We start from the raw sequence: 19,983 nt of genomic DNA, 5'->3' as shown, positions 1-19,983 counted from the left end.
AAAAAGGTTGATGGAACCCAAATGTCCTCTGATGGATGAATGGATAAAGAAATGTGGTATATACATACAATGGAATATTATTCGGCCTCAGAAAAGAAAATTTATGTCATATGCTGCAATGTGGATAAATCTTGATGACATTATACTAAGTGAAATGAGCCATTCATAGAAAGACACTCTGTGAGTCTACTTACACGAGGTATCTTAAGTTAAGTACATGCTCAAACTGATAGAGACAGAAAGTGGAATGAATGGCGGTTACCAGGGGCCTAGGGAGCGGGAAATGGGAAGTGGTTCAAAGCGGGAAATGGGAAGTGGTTCAATACATATGTATACAGAGTTTTGTTTTGCAAGTTCTAAAAACCTGTTACACAATAACATACATTTAGTTAACAGTACTATACACTTACAAATGGTTAAGGTGGTAAATTTTATGTTATGTTGGGTGTTTCACCAAAAACCAATTATATCTTGCTAACAGACTCTTATTGCTGGCTTCATGAAGTAAATGGCCATACTGAGTAAGCCAAGGTAACAAGGCATTGCGGGTCGGCTTCTAAAAACAAAGGACAGCCCTGGCTGGTGTGGCTCAGTGGACTGAGTGCCAACCTGCAAAGAAAAAGGTCGTCGGTTCGGTTCCCAGTCAGGGCACATGCCTGGGTTCTGGGCCAGGTCCCTATTTGGGAGTGTGTAAGAGGCAACTGAATGATGTTTCTCATGCACATCAATGTTTCTCTCCCTGTGTTTCTCCCTCCCTTCCCATCTCTCTAAAAAGAAAGAAATAAAATCTTAAAAAAAAATAAAAGTAAAAACAAGGGATAGCCTCAACTGACAACAAGAAGCCAAGGCCCTCTGTCAAGGAAATGAATTCTGCTAGTGCCCACAGCCTGAGCTCGCAAGTGGAGTCTTCCTTGGTCACACTCCCAAGTGAGAATGCAGCCTGGCCGACACCTTGGGCAGAGGACCCAGCTAAGCCATGTCTGGGCACCCCATCTACAGCAAGCACACAATAATAGGCATATGTAAGTTAAGCTGCTAGATCTGCATTAATTTATGTGACAACAAATAATTAATACAGAAGAGATGTTATAAGACAACTGTTACCAAACTAAAGGGGTTTGTTCACTTGCATGCACCATAGCCCAGTTAAATGCAAACAGGAGTTTGCAGCAAAGAAACTAAAGGTTTATTAGGTAGGAAATGGCACCAAGCCTGGAATCATAGGTGAGGTTGTTACTTTAAGACTGAGGTCCCGGATGGCTTCTGGGGAAAAATTAATTATGGTGATGAAGAGAATTAGGGTCATGGTCAGGGTCACGGTCTGTACCAATTGATCAATGATAGGGCAGGGGGTAGGTAGGTGGTCAGTGCATCTGGTCCTGATGCAGCTATGGGTCACTTCTTCTGGGCCTGGAGCTGAAATACAACTAAGGCCTAGATATTCTCTCTACTTTGACTACAGCTGTGTGTCTGTGGTCAACAGACCTGTTCCTAAGAGAATTTGATGCCAACCAGAATCTCATTGTCCTGCGGGCTTAATGCTTAAGGGAGTGAATGTGCAAGGGAGAAGGAGGTGGGTGAGTCAGGGAGCCGGATGAGGCCAGTTTGATTCAAGAGGAAAGAAAGAAGAAAAGGTCATACTAAGGAAATGAAGTTTCTGCACGGTTACACAACCTGCTTTCAAATAACTGCCTCACTGTTGGGAACCTTGAAATAAAACATGTTCATCATAGAGAGCCATTACCCTCGGGTCAACAACAGCAATCTGAACTCATAAACATTCATAGCCTTGGAATATGGTCATATCTTTGTCTAAAAACCACTCAGCCTTGCCTTGAGCAGTGTGGCTCAGTGGGTCGGGCATTGTCCCACAAACCAAAAGGTCCCCAGTTTGATTCCCAGTCGGGCATACACCTTAGTTACAGGACAGGACCCTCATTGGGATTATACTAGAGGCAACTGATCGATGTTTCTCTCCTTTTCTTTCCCCCTCTCTTCCCCTCTCTCTAAAAAGAAATAAATGAAATCTTTTCAAACAAATAAAAATCACTCAGCTTCTACATCTGGTTCCCAGGGGGCAATCTCTGTGGTTGCTTCTTGTATGTGTCCTCACCGGGGATGGAACCCACAACCCTGGCGCGTGGGGAAAACACTCTAACCAGCTGAGCTACCCAGCCAGGGCAGGGAATCAATATTTTAAAAGATCATTGAGAAAGACGTTTTGTAAACTCCGGCAACATCTCCAGAGGGTGGGAACCATAACAGAGAAGCTACTTTTGTTTTCTTTTCTACATATGGGATAATCCTAGTAAAGGCAGAAAATCACCAGTTCAATGTTGGGGCGAGGTCATTTGGTGATAGTGCAACCTCTCATTTTACATACTGAAAACACAGTAGGCTCCCTTTATGCTTTCTCTTTGACTCTTCCAGAAACCCTGGCAGGGCAGCCCAGGCAAGACCCTCAGGAGGGTCTGTCTGAGAAGATGGGTTGTAAAAGAAAAACTCTATGTGAAAGAGGTTTGAATACTTTTTCCAGTGGGTACAATAGGAATGGCTACATCCTAATCCAAATCTTCTCAAACATTTTGCTTTCAGGACATTTAAAGTGTTGAATACAAAAATGCTTGCTTATCTTCAAAAGTTCAAAAAACATAAGAATACACAGGCACACAGTCCTTTAGTGGCCAGAGCAACAATGTCATCAGATATCCTTTAAATTTACAGTTATTTCAAAACAAAACAAAAAAAACTTAAAGGGAATAAAAGCACAGAAGACGGAGCAAATAGGGATTACAACTCTCAACAGCAATGGAATTCAGAAGACAGATGTCATCAATAAATCCAACCTCAGATTCTATAGGCAGTGAAATAAATCCATCAAAAAATTTAAGGATTAAAGACATACTTAGGCAAGCAAAACAGAAAATTTTACAAAAGCAGACACTCCATAAAGAAAATTATGATGTGTGTACCTAAAGCAGGAATGTTCCCACAAGGAAGAACTAAGATTTAAGAAGGGGGAAAAAAGTATACAAGAAAATTTATACGAGTAATTTCTGTTAACTCTAGAAATTACCAGTACCATACAGGAGAAATAAATTACTGAGAAATCCACATATCTTCTTAGGATATTCTCGAAAACAAATGGATATACAAACACCCATTTATTTCTTCAGTCATGTGAGTGATGACTTAATTACACCTGAGTTTGCTCCTGAAAAATTCCAGCGAGGTTTTAAAGGGCAAACGAAGTCTTACAATCATTACAAAACTCACGTTGACACAGACTCCCAGGAAGGATCTTGGAACCAGAGTTTCCCAGACCACACTTTTAGAACCGCTGCTCTAATCTGCGCATTGCCCAAGCAAGCCCAAGTCTCCTGAGTTGGGTCCCAAGGGGAACCCCTCCTCCTCTTGCTAGGGTTACCAGGGACGCCTAGATTCCGAGGTCGGGCTTTCGGGAAGGCTCCGTAAAACGCCGCTAGAGGGCGCCGCTAGAAAACCGGTAGCGCACGTCGCCACCAGCGCCCGCGCCTGCGCTGGATGGGTTCACACTGGAGCCAGAAGAGAGGGCGGTGCCAGGGAGGAGGAGGGCGGTCGCAGCCTCATTGGTCCAGGGGCCACCGCCTCACGGTCGGGGCGGTGCTTCTCGGAAGTAAAAAAAGCCGGTAGCGGACGGTCGAAACAGTCAAACCAACCCATTCCGATCGGCTGAGTGTTTCTGCTGCTTACCGAAGCTACCCGGGTCATGGTGCCCGCCTGACTGAGAAGAGGAAGCTCCCGGGAAACGAATGAAGAACCACTTTCTCCTGTTGTTCAAGTACAGGGGCCTGGTCCGCAAAGGGAAGAGAAGCAAAAGACGAAAATGGCTAAATTCGTGATCCGCCCGGCCACCGCCACTGACTGCAGTGACATCCTGCGTCTGATCAAGGTATCGGGAGGCGCTGGCTCTTCCCGGGGCGCGGCGCGGGGTGGAAGGGGGCGGCTGCGTTTGGTCCCGGGGAGTCCTTGTCTGTATGTCATGTTCCCCTTTCTCCACCCGCCTCCCCGGGATTCCGGGAATAAATCAACGCCCTGCCCCGCCCACCCCATTCCCTCTGGGCTGGCCGCGCCGGGACCTCACTGTTTCTGACTCCTACCCTTTGTCCTATGTGCTTCGCCTCAGGAACTGGCTAAATATGAATACATGGAAGAACAAGTAATATTAACTGAAAAAGGTAACGCCACAGTGGCAGGGCTGGGGGGAAGAGCCTCGGGTGTCTGTCACCTTCACCGAGGCCAACACTGGCTGTCCCTGCTGCCCTCTCTTGCAGATCTACAGGAAGATGGTTTTGGAGAGCACCCCTTCTACCACTGTCTGGTGGCAGAAGTATCCAAGGAGCATTGCACTCCGGAAGGTAATCACCCTCCCCTTCCCCAAAGTGCTAGTATGTTGTATAGACGCAGCGTATGCCCTGTAGGAGCACTCACAACGCAGGCCTAAGTTACTGAGAGGTTGGCCAGAAATTATAGGCAGCCAGTGCTCGAACTAATGAGGAAATAAAATAGATGTGCTGCACTTACCAGGGCAGGTAAAAAGAGCTGTTTTGAGTAAGTATCACAGTGCCGTGGAGACCCAGAAAAACTTGAGCTGTTTAAAAGTAAGTATCAGAGCGCGGTGGAGACTGGGAAGACTTAGGTAGGTCACTTGTTGTGATTCAGTTTCATGAATGGTTCCTGTTTGACTCTGTCGTAACCTCTCTGTTTGGTTAATTCTGTCAAATCACGTTTGTTTTAATTTGTGCCAGTCTTCGGGTTACAGCCTCTAGCTTCACCATGTACATGGCCCTTCCGTGTACGTGGATGGGCGGGGAGGTAACTAAAAGATCCTTTACACAATAAAGTAGATGGTCATGATAAAAATGAGGTAAGGCCCTATTATCACACACTTAAAACACGGTAGATCAGAAACTGTATTCTCTTCACTTCCTGCGTTTGCGAAGGACTATAAAATGGCAACAAAGTTTAATTTGAAATCTTTGCCTCCATTTGGAATTATAGACACCAAATAAAACAGTCTGATTGTTTTATTCTTTTTGCTGGTTTCAGTTAACTGGTCAGAAGACAAAAGTAAAAGGGGAAGTTATCTGGGTGGGTGCTTACGTGTTTTTTTCTGAGGTTTGTTCCCCAAGCTAGAAGAAATGAGCAAAAAACAAGAAAATATAAGGGATGACGTATTTTTTAGAGACAATGTGGATGTTTCTCTATACCTCTGCTTCTTCTGGCTTAAAAACTGGAGAGAGCAAATTGAAAATGTTGTCATTGGAAGGCGAGTTCTGAAATTAAACCTTACACTTTTGGCCTAATGTCCTGACCTTATTTCTGAACTACAAACATCTACTATGCTGAATTGGCACATAAGCCTCATTCCCAGCTCCGCATACCACTATATCAATAGATGTGAATAGTGTGTGGGTTTAGTTCAAGATCATAGCATTTTGGCTCTGACAAGTAATGAAAGCATTCTCGCTAATACATTCGAGAAATATACATGTGTATATTTCCTAAAACCTATGATGCACTTTGGATTTTGCAGCTGCAGCTTTCATGAATGCATTTCACCTATAGCTCATGTGGTACTCTGGTTACAGGACACAGCATTGTTGGTTTCGCCATGTACTATTTCACCTACGACCCATGGATTGGCAAACTCTTGTATCTTGAGGACTTCTTCGTAATGAGTGATTATAGAGGTATGGTTAAATTCAGGAGGGTGGCTCTAAAGAGAAATCCGGGCTTGCAGTCCTTCAAGTGACTTTTTTAAAACACGACCTGTCTTTCTTTTAGGCTTTGGGATAGGATCAGAGATTCTGAAGAATCTAAGCCAGGTACGTTTTGCTTTTTCATTTCTGAATTGGTGAGGGTTACTGGATTATTTTAATGACTGAATCAAAACTGGGTCCTGGAAAGCAGGTGACATGTCATAGAGTCCATGTTTTACTCTCCCCTATGTATAACAGGTGGCGATGAAATGTCGCTGCAGCAGCATGCACTTCCTGGTAGCAGAGTGGAACGAACCATCTATCAACTTCTACAAAAAAAGAGGTGCTTCTGATCTGTCCAGCGAAGAGGGGTGGAGACTCTTCAAGATCGACAAAGAGTACTTGCTAAAGATGGCAGCAGAGGAGTGAGGGGTGCTGGTGCAGACTACACCTTCCATTCTATTTTAGAAAAAGTTCTCAGCTTATCTTGCTTCCTATCATGTTTGTAGTGAAATAATAGAATGAGCACCCATTCCAAAGCTTTATTACCAGTGGCGTTGTTGCATGTTTGAAATGTAGTCTCTTTAAAATGGCAATGTAGTTTGGAGTCAGATTTACCCTTGAACATCTTTCAATAAACAACAAGGTGGTGTGATCTTAATGTATATGAAAAAAAACTTCATTCTTGTGAGTCATTTAAATGTGTACAATGTACACACTGGTACTTAGAGTTTCTGTTTTGATTCTTTTTTAATAAACTACTCTTTGATTTCATCATTTGGTGTATGCGTTTTTACTCATCCTCTATTTTGGAACATGGTTTTCTTGCTGTTGAGTGCAAAATAAAAATGGCCAGGAAACATAACCTAAAACCTTGTAATTGCTTAAACAAATCTGGAGAGAGGCCAGTTGAATTCCAAGGTTTTCTATGTAGCAACACCTATAAGACCACTGTACACTATGACACTGTGCATTTCACCTGTGCAATTTTCAAGAGCTTACAAACTGCCGCCCACCAAAATAGGCCCATTTGTTAACACAAGTAAGGAGTCGGAGGTGGGAGGGATTCTGAAACACTGGGGCCAAAAAACACCTTGCCCACAAGAATTACATCCTTCATGAAATACTGTTCAGAAGGAAAATGATCACTTTGCTAATAGGGCAGGAACAAAAATCCCACATTTTTACAGGACATTTGCAAACAGGCTAGAGTTGGGCACAGGTATCAATAAGGGAAACGAGTACCCTCATGACGGTGATCTAAATTCCTATGCCCACTAATTACCACAATAAGGAAAATGGTAGTTGAGAAGAACCACTGTACTGATTTCCAAGATTAATGTCTTCCCCAAAGATGTTGACAGGCCTGAAAAATGATACTCCCGTCTTTCCGGTGGAAGGGGGACCTTGCAGAGCACCCCTTTGTTTCGGTGGCTTCCCTGGGTGAGAAGCCAGTGAGGCCACTATGGCTTCCTAAGTGAGAAGGCGGCCATATACACAAGTGCGGTCCTGTACTGGATTTTACACACAGGAGCTCTGGGATATACCGGCGGCCCAGACAGCCTGCCATGGAAACAGGCTTACAGCGTCCATTCTCAACCAGGCTCCTACTGGGTGGCAAGTAACCAGGAGAGACATGCTGGCTAACTAACATAAAAAAGGTTAACCAAACACAAGGAGCCTTGTGGGGAAAGAAAACTTGAAAATTGTGTTTTGGAAAGTGGGCCTCTGAGGAAAACAACTACATGCTGACTCAGGTTAAATATGTGAATAAATTAGATTAACCGAGCGACTTACAATAATAACTCTTTGTTTTCTCATTCTTCTTAGAGCTTAACCCTGAGGGCCCAGTGTTGTCACCAGGAAAGCTTTTAGGAAGTTTTTGTGCCCGTTTTTAAAGAAGCCCCTTAAGTTTTAGCTGAAACACCACACCGTCAGCTCGCTAAATGTGCATTTCAATCACAAAGACACCTCTTTAAAATCTAAACTGTAAAACAAATCTGTTAAAGCTTGAAATCACCAAGCAAGTACGAAAACCTGTTCTGGGGAAATGATAGGGCGGGAAAGAAACAATGATAAACCTGGAAAAGGAGGAGAAAAGTCCATGTAAGCAACACCTCTGTGAAGATAACTTTAAAATTACTATTTTACTAAAATACTAATCCTGACATAATCATTTGGGAAGCACAATATTTCAGGCCTAAGGATTTCTCAATGATTACATATGGATATTAGGGGACTTTCTCTGGTTTTTTTTTTAATATAATTGTTATTTGCTAAGTTTATTCTATCCCTTTAAAATGTATAAAATCAAAAATTTTTATACAGTTTTCCCTTATCCACGGAGAATACTTTCAAGACTCCCAGGGGATGCCTGACACTGTGGACAGCACTGGGTTCTACATCTACTGTGCTTTTTCCTACTTACACACACACCTATGATAAAGTGTGATTTCTAAATTGGCCCCAGTAAGAGATGAAACTCTAGCCTGTATGCAATAACTAATAATAAAATAGAACAATTAGAACAATGTACTGTAATAAAAGTCATGTGAATGTGAGCTCAATTTCTATCTCAAATTTTTTTTAAGATTTAATTAATTTATTTTTAGAGAGAGGCGAAGGGAAAGAGAAAGAGAAGGAGAGAAATGCCAGTGTGCAGCAGCCTCTTGCGCACCCCCTACTGGGGACTGGCCCACAACCCAGGCATGTGCCTGGCTGGGAATCGAACCAGCGACTCTTTGGTTTGCGGGTCTGCACACAATCCTCTGAGCCACACCAGCCAGGGATCTCAAAACTTCTTACTGCACTGTATCACCTCATTTAAAGGAGGCACTTTATGGCTTCTCTTTGGCATGTCTGGATTGCCAGCATCACTACTCTTGCACTTTGGGGCCCTTATTAAGGAAAATAAGGGTGACTGGAACACAAGCCCTGAGATACAGCGACAGTCCATCTGGTAACCCTGATGGCTATGAAATGACTGAAGGGTGGGGACCATTGATAGTGTGGAGATGCAGGACAAAAGGATGATTCATGTCCTGGGTGGGACAGAGTGGGACAGCACAAGACTTCATCACATTAGTGAAAAGCATGTGCAATTTAAATTTTACAAATTGTGGGTCCTGGCCAGGTGCTCAGTTGGTTAGAGTGCTGTCCTGATACACTAACATTGCATGTTTGATCCCTGGTCAGGGCACATACAAGAATCAACCAATGAGTGCATAAGTGGAACAGATTGCTATTTCTTGCACATACACTCTCTCTCCCAGCTTCCGTCCCTCTCTCTGCCCCTTCCTCTCTCAAATCAATACATAAAAAATAAAGAAAATTAATGAATTATGTATTTCTGGAATTTCTCATTTAATATCTTTGGACTGTGGTTGACTGTGTGTAACTGAAAACAGTGGGAAGCAAAACTGCGGATGAGGAGGTCTACTGTACTTTTAAAACGGGAAGTAGCTGAGTTTGTCTGCAAATAGTCTTGTGACATCCTGCTACAAATCTGATTACAGGGTCTACAGTAGGGCCATTGTTTGGCATTGACCCAGTCATAGGCCAAGATCCTCAACTGCTTGGATTTCACGGGACAGCCTTTCCATGAAAAGTAGAGTCTGTTTCACAGAAATGCAAAAGCAACAGCTCAGAAAAAACCTAATGATTTGTGAATGCCTTAACGCCACTGGCCCCCAACCTGTGATTCCCCAGCAAGGCCCAGGTGGATGGCAGTTATCACTGCTCCTTGAGGCAAGCGGCTGTTCAGTGGCAACTGGTAGCGCTGGCTATGCCCAAGGCAAGCATCTACCATCTTCCTGACTGTGGCAGGCCTGGCCTCCAGTTCAGAGTCTGCAGGTGACCATGTCTGCTCCTAGGGTTCTATCTTTCTGCTTGACTGGCCTCATCCTTGTTTTCTTGCTTCATCATCTCTTTCTGTGGGTGGTCGCCTCAGGGTGACTTGTGCATCATCTTCATCCCTTTGTGCTGCAAGTCTGGGCTTCGAGCCAGTCAGTTACCCACAGCTCAGACGGACAGGCCTGTACCCTTACTGAACCCACCCACTCATCGTTGCCTTTGTTACCGCTCCTCTCAAAGGCCACCAAACACCCTTCTTCACCATGTTCTCCCAGCACCCTATTCCCCCACCGCCTCTTTCTTTCTTGGGGCTCAGATTAGAGCAAAATGGGTTTTAGTAGCTTCCAGATGGTTATCAACATAATAGTTGATAATAAATTAGAGCTAACATTCAGTAAGTACTCACCAGGAACCAGGGACTATAAATCATTTTCTCATCTGATTCTCACAAACATCCTGTGAGGTACATACTATTATCAGCTTCTTTTTATAGTGAGAAACTAAACTTCAGAGAGGTTGTGTAAGGCCCCACAACTAGGCCTGGGCATCATACTGCAAACCAAGTTTCTCAAAGCCCTAGGCGTTCACTGCCATATTTTCTCATGCAACCTCCTATTCTCTCTAAGAATGATTAAATTTGACATTCTTTCAGATGATACTCTAAAGAATAATCATTATAAGCACTTTCTGGATCATCGAAATCAGTACTTCTCTGGCCCAGGTTTGCCAACAAGCAGTAAGGGTTTCTTAGGTTCCTGCTGGAGCCTGGCAGAGGGGTCTTATTGGGCTTGTCACAGAAACTAGATTGCCCTGTCCAGGGACAGCCACCTGTGAGCTTTCACAGGAAGCTGCAAAGTTTCCCCCAGGACAGCCTATCACCATTGACACGCCGCACAAACTGTTGAGCCTGCTGGAGCAAAGAGGCAATTTGTAGCTCACTGCTGAAAGAATAGGCAGGTACCAAGCAATTCAAATCTGTAAGATAAATCCTACCTCCCTTCTCCCACAGCCTGACTGACTGGGTTGTGCTAATGCGTGACTGTGCTGAAATAATTGGTGAGGTGTATTCTAGCAGAACTGACTTAAAAGACAGAGGATGTGTATCTAGAAGGAAAGAGACTATGAACCTCCAATAAACAGGAAAGTAAGCATGCAACAGAAAATGTAAATTATTAGAGGCCGTTCAGGTACCTTTACAGGTGGCAATTATGCACTGCCCTTGGGCAGCAGAAAGAGCACACTGAAGTAGCCAAAGAAAATGTGGCCAATTGAGCAATGAAAGAGGCTGCTGAAGGGACATTTCTAACACCTTTGGTACTTGTTCTAGATTTGTCACTATTTCCCGCTGAATATTCGACTGCAGACTTAGAAAAAGCTGAGAACTGGGGTTTTGAACCACCTATATATATGAAGCCATGGTTCACAGGTCCTGGGATTTCTAAAGCCACATGTGCCAGAAGCACAATCCTAAAGCAGATCCCCATCAGAAAAAAAGAAGGGAAACAATACCGAGGACAGAGCCCATTTGAGGAGTGGCCAATAGACTGTAGCCAGATGCCAAGGGTCCAGAGGTGGGAATATTTGTTAGCGTTTGTTGATACCTTTTCAGGATGAGCAGAAGGCTATCCCACTAGAACTAGAGAAATCCTCAGAGGTAATGAAAGCCCTGCTGAAGGAAATAATCCCTTGCTTTGTCCTACCTGGCAGCATCCAGAGCAGTAATGGACCTGCTTTTGTTTCAGAATCACACAGAAAGTTAGTAAAGTTTGGGGGATCAGGTGGACGCTCCACACAGCATGGTGACCTCCAGCTTCTGGGAAGGTAGAGAAGGTGAATCACACCTTGAAGAAAAATATAGTCCAGCTGTGTCAAGAAATTCATCTCCATTGGGACTGAGTTTAACCTACTCCCCTGCTCCGGATAAGGGTGGCTCCTCGAAGTGGGATTCAGTTGAGTCCCTGTGAATTGTGTATGGACAATTTCAGGCTATGATTGGGCTGGGAGACATGTATGTAGGTCAAGAAGCAAAGGTAAAGAACTATGTACAACATCTAAGTCACACCTTAGCTATAATGAATGACCTCACCTGTATCAGAGACCTCTCCCCCACAGGTTTGCTACATTTCTTCGAGTCTGGAGATAAGATACTACTCAAGACTTGGACGACAGCATCTCCTGAGAGCCAGCTAAGAGAAAAGTGGACTGGACCTTGGGACGTGCTCCTCACTATCCCCACCACGGCGAAGCTGGCAGAGATAAAACCTTGGATGTATCACACCAGAGTAAATTAAAGCAAGCACTGGAGGAACAGCGGACCATTGAACCGCAAGAAGACCTAAAAGTCACCCTTCAAAAACAATGATTTCTATTCTTTTCCCATGTTATGGAAAACTGATTCTTTTCAAACGAGATGAAAATATTCGGGTCTATGTAGTAAAAATGTTCGAAATGTCTTTGGCTTTTGCGGGAAGAACCTATGTTGAACAAACTTGACTTCTTGTCTTACAGGCATTTGTACTCCCCTGGACAGCCTCCAAAATTGTTAATATAATTGGGGACCTATGATAACTCTGAAGGATAGGGAAATGTTTCCTTTCGAAATCGCTAATGCAGCCCAGGCTGGAGAGTGCGCAACCTTTGTCATTTGTACTAATAACTGTCTCAGATGAACGGCAACACCACCACTAATGTATCGTCTGCCTTTAGTCACTTCAAATTGCCTGCAGGATGGTTTCTAATGGAAGGATTGTTTATTCAACGGCGAAATGATTACTTCCATATGAAACTAATTTTATAGAGATAAGATAATTAAAAGTACCAGTGGGAGAATGAGGGCGGAACTCAACAGTTAAAGATTTTAGCCTTCGTTGGTAAGCTTAAGTGATGAATGCATGTGAAGCCTCTGCGGAAAGCTGTTATTCCAGGAACTCAAATGCACGACTGTAGGAGGTCACATCAACCTCGGTGGCCCAGGGGGTCTGTAAGCCTTGGAGATGGTATCTGAGCAGTTGAATTCCAGGGACAGAACCCCAGTGAGGCAGATAAAGAATTGTTGATCAACAGATAAAACAGACAAGATGTACCAGGAAAATCACCCTGGACTGCAACTCTTACCGAATTAATGTTTTTTCCAAACCTCTTACCTACCCTTTCTTCTCCTTATTAAAGAGGTTGGCTTGAGATGAGATGTTAAGATGGTTTTCGAGGGTACATAACCCACCATCTTCTCAAGATGGCCGGCATCTGAATAAAGTGCCAAGAAGAAAGAAAGAAAGAAAGGAAGGAAGGAAGGAAGGAAGGAAGGAAGGAAGGAAGGAAGGAAGGAAGGAAGGAAGGAAGGAAGGAAGAAAGAAAGAAAGAAAGAAAGAAAGAGAGAGAGAAATCAGTAGTTCTCAGTACTGGCTGCACACTAGAATCACCTAGAAAGCTTCTAAGGAAATGGACATTCCGAGGTGAGGCCAGGGTTGAGAACCACTGATGTAGATTATCACCTTGTAACCAAGTTCTAATCACAGTTATGAGTACAAACATGCTGCTTACTTTGGCACCACGTCATTGACAGTGAGATCTTGCCAAGCGGGCAAAGACTAGCTGAAGCAACATCACATTGCATGAAGGAGAAAAGGACATCACATTGCATTCTGGAGCGTTTTTTAGAGAAAATGGTGAGAGAGTTGTGTTACCCAGTTGTGTGCAGCGCTGAAACCAAAAACTTCCACCCCAGCCAACAACTTCGTTTCAGCAAAACATCCTCCCTCACATTAAATCAACGTTGTTCATTTGACTTTTATTCGTCTGGTAGTTTTGCCTGTATTGGATTTGTAAATACATGTTAGTTTTAGAGTTACATAGGAGTTATGAACGTACAGTGTTCACATCTAGTTGTATGTCTGTAGTAAGTAACATTCAATAGACTAAGAATCATTTCAATCACCAGGGGAGGTCTGTGAAAATTCTGTTCCTTTCAATGAAGTCATATTACTGAACTTATTGCCATGACCATAATGCAACACTGCCTGCTTCTGCTTGGTTTCAAAAAACAAAAACAAAACCAAAGGTGTCAGAGGTAGGACTTTACCAAATTGGCCTCCACTTCATCAAATTAGCTTTGGTTTTCCAGCAAGAATATTTCATAGATGATTCTTTCCCATCAAGAGGCATAGTCTGCCTGGATGTCTCTTTTTGTGATGCTAGTAGCCATTCAAATGAATATCCAGGTCCACTGATTCATTAGGAGTTCCGAAATGATGTTATTGTATGTCTACCATTCCCTCTTCATTAGCTGAAATACCTTCTAGAAAGAGAGCTCCCCCTCCCCTTCTTGTATAAAGTACAGTTTACCTAGTAAAGGCAGGGTAAATGATTGATTGTTCCCTTGTATTTACTACATTTCAAAAGAATGTAGTGACTTCTCCAGCATCTTGTAATCAGGCTCACCCCTCTCCCGAGTATCATTAACTCATTGATTTTAAACATTTCCTGTGTTTTAATTCATTGTCATTAGATTTCTTATTGGAGCTCAGGTTGCCCCTATTATTCAGTGAGAGCTTCTTCAAGTTGTAACATGACCCCAGAAGGCTTCGTTAGCTTCCTTGCTTTTAAGATGTCTCAAGTTCATCTGGTACGTTTCCCACCTGGGGAACTGACATCCATGTCCAGGTAATTCTGAGCTTCAGAGGCTCCCAGGGAAGTGACATTTATTGGGAGCCAGCAGTGTACACAGCTCTCTGGCTTTTCTATTCTATTCTATTCTATTCTATTCTATTCTATTCTATTCTATTCTATTCTATCCTCACCCAAGGACATTTTTCCACTGCTTTTTAGAGAGATATGAAGGGGCAGAGAAACACTGATGTGAGAGAGAAACATCAATGGCTGCCTCCTGCAGGAGCCCCAGATGGGGACTGCACACACCCAGACAGGGGATCAAACCCAGAAGCTAGGAATGTGCCCTGACCAGGAATCAAACCTGCATCCCCTCAGGTATAGGGCCATACTCCAAGCTACTGAGCCACACTGGCCAGGGATTTTTAAGAAAACGTATATATGTTTATTGATTTCAAGAGAGGGGTTCGGAGGCAGGGAAGGAAGGGAGAAAAAGAGAGAAACATGGATTGGTTTCTTCCCATCCATGCTCCAACTGGGGATGAATCCCCAACCTAGGCATGTGCCCTGATGGGGAATCAAATCCCCAACCTTTTCGTGTACACGGACGGTGCTTCAACCAACTGAGCCACACAGGCCAGGGCCACAGCTCTGTCTCTGTTTTGATCATGACACAGGCGCAGCAGGGCACACCTTTTAAGTGGGGACTGAGAGCCGGGAGGACATTCCCTTCTAGTTTAGCTCAGGGAGGCTTCCACCCGATGTGGGCCGGGGCTGACTCCTTCCACCCTGTTGCTTATACTGCTTTCTTTCATCCAGTGAATCAATAACAACAACAACAACAACAAAAGTAGTTTCGAAACAGCTAAATTCACAACAACGATCCTCATTTGCAGAGAGACAAGGTCCAGAGACAGTTTGGGTCTGAAGGAAAGAACATTCCACGTGGAGCCAAAGGAAATTAAATGACAACCAGGCTCTTCTACATTCATGGGAATAAAAATAAACTTCATTCATGGGCTTACAATTAAACCACCTCAGAGTTGCTATGAGGGTTAAATCAAATTATGAATATGGATGTGCAAGGTGTACATTATGCATACATTCTATGTGGTACATGTCTACTCACAGTAACCCTATGGTGAGCATCTACTACGTGCCAGATACTGGGGTGATTTTATTTCATTAAATCTGTATAACAATAGTGGAGGGTATTTCATGGGTGGCAGAATAAGCCACCCCAACATATGCCATGTTGGCATAAGGATTATTGTGAGCTAAAGGCACTTGAAAAATAGCAGAAGCAAAAAGGGCCATTGTAATCTCACATCTTCTTTCTGAGAACTGGAGATATAATTCCCAAGTGAAAAGATGCCTTCCCTGTATTAGGAGAAGAGAAATACTCTTCCAAGGACAGTCAAAGCCTTGAGGATTCTGAACAGAGTTTGCGAAAAGAATCCTTTCTTCAGCCTCCCCATATGGCTGAGTTACTTTTACACAGTTGTCTCTCCTTGTCCGACCTAGTATGAGAACACTTAGGGTTTGCCAGTTCATTGGGCCTTCATTTCCGGCAAGGGCTCCCATGTCATGTCAAGCTTATATTGAAGAAATTTGTATGCTTTTCTCTCGTTAATCTGTTTTCAGTAAATTAAACAATCAGGCCCCGCCAAAGACCCCAAGAGAATAAAGGTCAAGTTTTGCCTTCGGCACATAGAGCAGTGGTTTCAACCAGTGGATCATTGGGGTGGGGGAGCCTTGATTGGTACAATTTGCTGGTTAACGCAGTGTAAATAGTTCCACCAACGCTGATTTCAAGCAACCAATGGTTTTAACAACTGTCTGGCAAACCTCCCAAATACTTAACAGTCGGCTCCACAAGGATCAGGCCCATTTTAAAATGAAGAAGGAGGCTTAGAGAGGTTGAGCAACCGGGATTCAGTGCAGGGGCTGCGGGCCTGGGCCGTCAACCAGATCTGTGCCTCCACAGACGTGCACATCCTCTGTCAGACATGTGGCCCTCCTCTATGCAGTTGCTCCACACTATTTGCCCTCCAATGGACTTATTTATCCTTTTGCTACAACAGTGCAAACAAAACAGTTTACCTCCTTGACAGACAACAGATGGTGAGAGCAGGGACTCCGTGTCCCATAATCGTTATAACCCAAGAGCCTTATTCCATGCACCTACTGAATATTTGTTAAATAAATGGAATAAACAAGCCCCAGTTTGAGGGGGAAACAGAGACAGAATCAACTCTCATGTCATTCTTTCTTTACTTGTAACGGGCACCCGTTTTGAGTTGCAATGTAATTTTTTAAAGATTCTATTTATTATTTTTATTTGTTAAAGGATTTCATTTGTTTTTAGATGGGGGAGCGGGAGAAAGAGAGAGAGACACACACACACATCAGTGTGTAGTTACCTCTTGTGCATCCCCTACTGGGGACCTGGTCCACAACCCAGGCATGTGCCCTGATTGGGAATTGAACCTGCAACCTTTTGGTTCACGGGCCCTCACTCAATCCACTGAGCCACACCAGCCAGGGCTTATTTATTATTTGTAGATAGAGAGGAAGGGAGGGAGAGAGAGAGAGAAACATCAATATGTGAGAGACACATCGGTGGATCGTCCTTTGCACTACCTGGCCCTCAACCCAGGTATGTGCCTTGACCAGGAATCAAACCAGTGACCCTTTGGTTTTGCAGGGTGGCACCCAATCCACTGAACCACACTAGCCAGGGCTGCAATTTAATTTTTTTAAAAGAAAGCTAATAATTATAAAGCACTTTCATGGCTTAGGTCATTTCATCCTTGGAACAAAGGCATCCTTTTGTGCATGGGAAGGTAGAAGTGAAGTAACTTATTCTATGTTGTACAACCAGAGGTAATGGAGTTGAGATTTGAACTGGACAGCGGGACTGCACACAGACCCCATGAACCAGAACTCTGTGTAGTTTTAACCAGACACAGGGGCCTTGAGTAGTTAACACTGGTGGTGCTCTGGGGCCGACTGTCACCTGGAAAAAGTCTTGCCTGTGCTTAGAATAGGTTTGGAGTCTATTATCTGCTCCTTCCTTCACTTCTCGGACAGCTATGCAGGAAAATTCAAGTCCTCCCCACAGGGTCAGCTTCAAGGCAAGGCCCGTGGTTCAGGGTCCAGAACCATTCCATTTCACTTTCTTTCTCAAATTATATTGAGTTCTGTTACTAGAAACAAAAAAGTCGCTCTCCTAAATTTTCCACGCGGGCCTCCAAGGAGTTGAAAAACAAAAATCATTTTCCAGTTTTTCTGGCTTCAAGCCTGATTCCAGGACATGATCCAACACTAATCACCATCCAAATGTCTGTCAGCCAGACGGTCGCTGTGTACTCTGGCACATAGTACTGAGGCAGTCTTGTGCAATGTTGTTAAAGCATTATGTTATAATTATACCCCGGCCTTGTTGCCTGCCCATCTTCCAGATGCTTATCCACCAGCAGAATTACCTGACAATCGCTCTAAACAAGCCTGGACAAAAATCAATAACAGCGGTAACCCTCAGGAACTTAGGAAAGAATAGACAGCTAATGTTCCAGAATGTTCCACCAAGTCAAGAGTCTCTGATAGGCTAATCAAAAATATCAAATGGTATTTCTACCTCTCTTATTCTGCCTTTGACCTCTCTTTGTGATGTCTTTTCCAGAACAGTTACTCTACTCACCTTAAAACATGAAACCCTGGAGGAAAGTCTCACAACCCCCCAGCCCCAGATCCCAACACCGCCCCACCCTCCAGAGGAGCCAAAATGTCTATGGACTGGTGTGCGCATGCGGTTTGTTACACCTGCTATGCAGGGGCTGCCGACCCACTGTCCTACTGCTCTTTCCCGGCAGTGGGAGTGCAGGCGGGCAGAGATTGCAAAACCAAAATATGCCTCTTTGAGACATTGATTATTTTAAGCTGGTTACTTTTTTTAAAAAAAGATTTTATTTATTTATTTTGAGAGAAAGGGGAAGGGAGGGAGAGAAACATTCATATGAAAGAAAAACCTTGATCTGTTGCCTCTCACATGTGCCCCCATCAGAAAGGAACCGGAAACCCAGGCATGAGCCCTGGCCAGGAATCAACCTGACCACCTTTCACTTTGCGGAATGCCACCCAACCGAGACACACCGGGCATGGTAAACCAGTTATTTTTAAGAAACAAAGACTAAAGCCCTGGCCAGTGTGGCTCTGTGGGCTGAGTGCTGGCTGTGAACCAAAAGGTCATTGGTTCGATTTGGGGTCAGGGCATATGCCTGGGTTGCAGGCCAGGTCCCAGGTTGGGGGTGAGTGAGAGGCAACCAGTCGGTGTTTCTCTCACATATGGATGTTTCTCTCCCTCTCTGTCTGACTTCCTCTCTCTGGAAATGAATAAATAAAACCTTAAGAAAAAACAAAGACTGAAGAAGAACCTTCAACCTTCTCCCTTCCCCCCAACTGCCTAAAAGAATTTAGATGGTGGATCTGCTCCAGCAAGACAGCTATCATCGTACATACAATTTAACTTGAACTAGTGTAAAAGACAAGAAGGACCCTAGCAAGGCTCTTTTGATCCAAGTGCCATTGTTAAAGGCCGTCCAGCAAACATTTATTCACCAAACATTTGCTTTTCACCTCTTTGTGAGTTGACTTCCTCCCCTTTGCCATCCCAAACTACACCCCTTCTCCTTAGCTCAAGGTGGTATACAAGTCGCCAACTCAACTGCCTGATTTGTCCTCATGTAACAGGGTGGGTCTGGCCAGATTGCCGGGGAACAGGCAGAGGACCCCAGAAGTGGTGCCAGAGCCAGCACCTGCCCCCCAGAATGGGGAAGTTGCAGGAAACCCCAAGGTAGCGCATTGTAGCCAAGCCGGCTTCCTCATCCTGGAGGAGAGTAAAAAATTGGCATGCTTATGACACAGCTCGAGGGAGTTTGCACAGAGCCCATGGGGGCTGTGGGAGCCGGACAACCCGCCTTGGGCCAAGACGCTTGTGCCCTTGTGCGCAGCTGGGGAAACTTCTGCTCCCTTTTGCAAAATGGCAGCCAGAAGGGGGCAAAGACACTGAGGGGCTGACACACATGGCGGACGTTAGAACTCATTGATTGAAGAGCCAGATGCTCCGCTGCTCATGAGTTTGTGGGCCGAGGCTTTAAAACAGGATGTGGACAGAACTGCGTTCTCTTCCTCACCCCTTGCCCCAGTCAGGGTGGGGCAGAGTGTTCGCAGGACCCTGAGAGACTCCAGGCCCCACTGGAGGTTCCTGCCTTGGCCTGCTTGCACAGTCTGGAGCAGGCCTGCATACAGGACACTGTGACCCAGCACCACGTGGCAAGTGGCAAGGGTCCTGGACTGCTTCCACTCTCTCGCCCTGAGAGCAGCACACAGACGCACAGGCTGGGAACGTTCCTTGGCCCCAGGGGGGCAAGCAGCTTTGGGCACTGCGCCGAGATCCCACAGTGGGCGCTTCCCCTGTACTTCTACTTGGTGTGATTTGGCAATGCCCCCCAAAGCCGGGGCGGGGCGGAGAAGAAAGCGCACCAGGAAATGGCGATGCCGGCACCCACAGCTGTGCACCCCAGAGAGCCTGAAAACTGGAGAGATGGACACACGTTCACATAGCCACATGGTTTGGATTTCAGTCTTTCTGGGAACAAGTAGATTTCTGTGTTTTGTGGAAGAGAATGGCTTGAACCGGGGGGAGCCCTTAGCTGCCCCAAATTGGGAATCCTGTTAAGAAAAATCCCTTCCCTCCTTCACCTATTTCCGTGTTACACTTGTG

The 19,983-nt window shown here is 44.6% G+C and overlaps 1 protein-coding gene across 1 annotated transcript; it reads left to right on the top strand.

Moving 5' to 3' along the window:
- Positions 1-3,672: 3,672 nt before the first annotated feature.
- Positions 3,673-6,515, top strand: SAT1 (spermidine/spermine N1-acetyltransferase 1). The gene is made up of 6 exons (XM_037142951.2): positions 3,673-3,931; positions 4,166-4,217; positions 4,314-4,397; positions 5,631-5,732; positions 5,827-5,867; positions 6,000-6,515. The coding sequence occupies exons 1-6, from the start codon at positions 3,866-3,868 to the stop codon at positions 6,168-6,170; spliced, it is 516 nt and encodes a 171-aa protein (XP_036998846.1). The 5' UTR covers positions 3,673-3,865; the 3' UTR covers positions 6,171-6,515.
- The last annotated feature ends 13,468 nt before the right edge of the window (positions 6,516-19,983 follow it).

This window comes from Artibeus jamaicensis, unplaced genomic scaffold (assembly GCF_021234435.1).
Source record: "Artibeus jamaicensis isolate MK-2021 breed Jamaican fruit bat unplaced genomic scaffold, CSHL_Jam_final scaffold_1283, whole genome shotgun sequence".
NCBI classification, from domain to species: Eukaryota; Metazoa; Chordata; class Mammalia; order Chiroptera; family Phyllostomidae; genus Artibeus; species Artibeus jamaicensis.
This window is presented reverse-complemented; position numbering and strand designations above follow the sequence as displayed.

Coding starts and splice junctions, on each gene's coding strand:
- SAT1 (XM_037142951.2), top strand. CDS start 3,866: ATGGCTAAATTCGTGATCCGCCCGGCCACCGCCACTGACTGCAGTGAC. Junction 4,398..5,630: donor GGAGCATTGCACTCCGGAAG/GTAATCACCCTC, acceptor CTCTGGTTACAG/GACACAGCATTGTTGGTTTC. Junction 5,868..5,999: donor TTCTGAAGAATCTAAGCCAG/GTACGTTTTGCT, acceptor TATGTATAACAG/GTGGCGATGAAATGTCGCTG.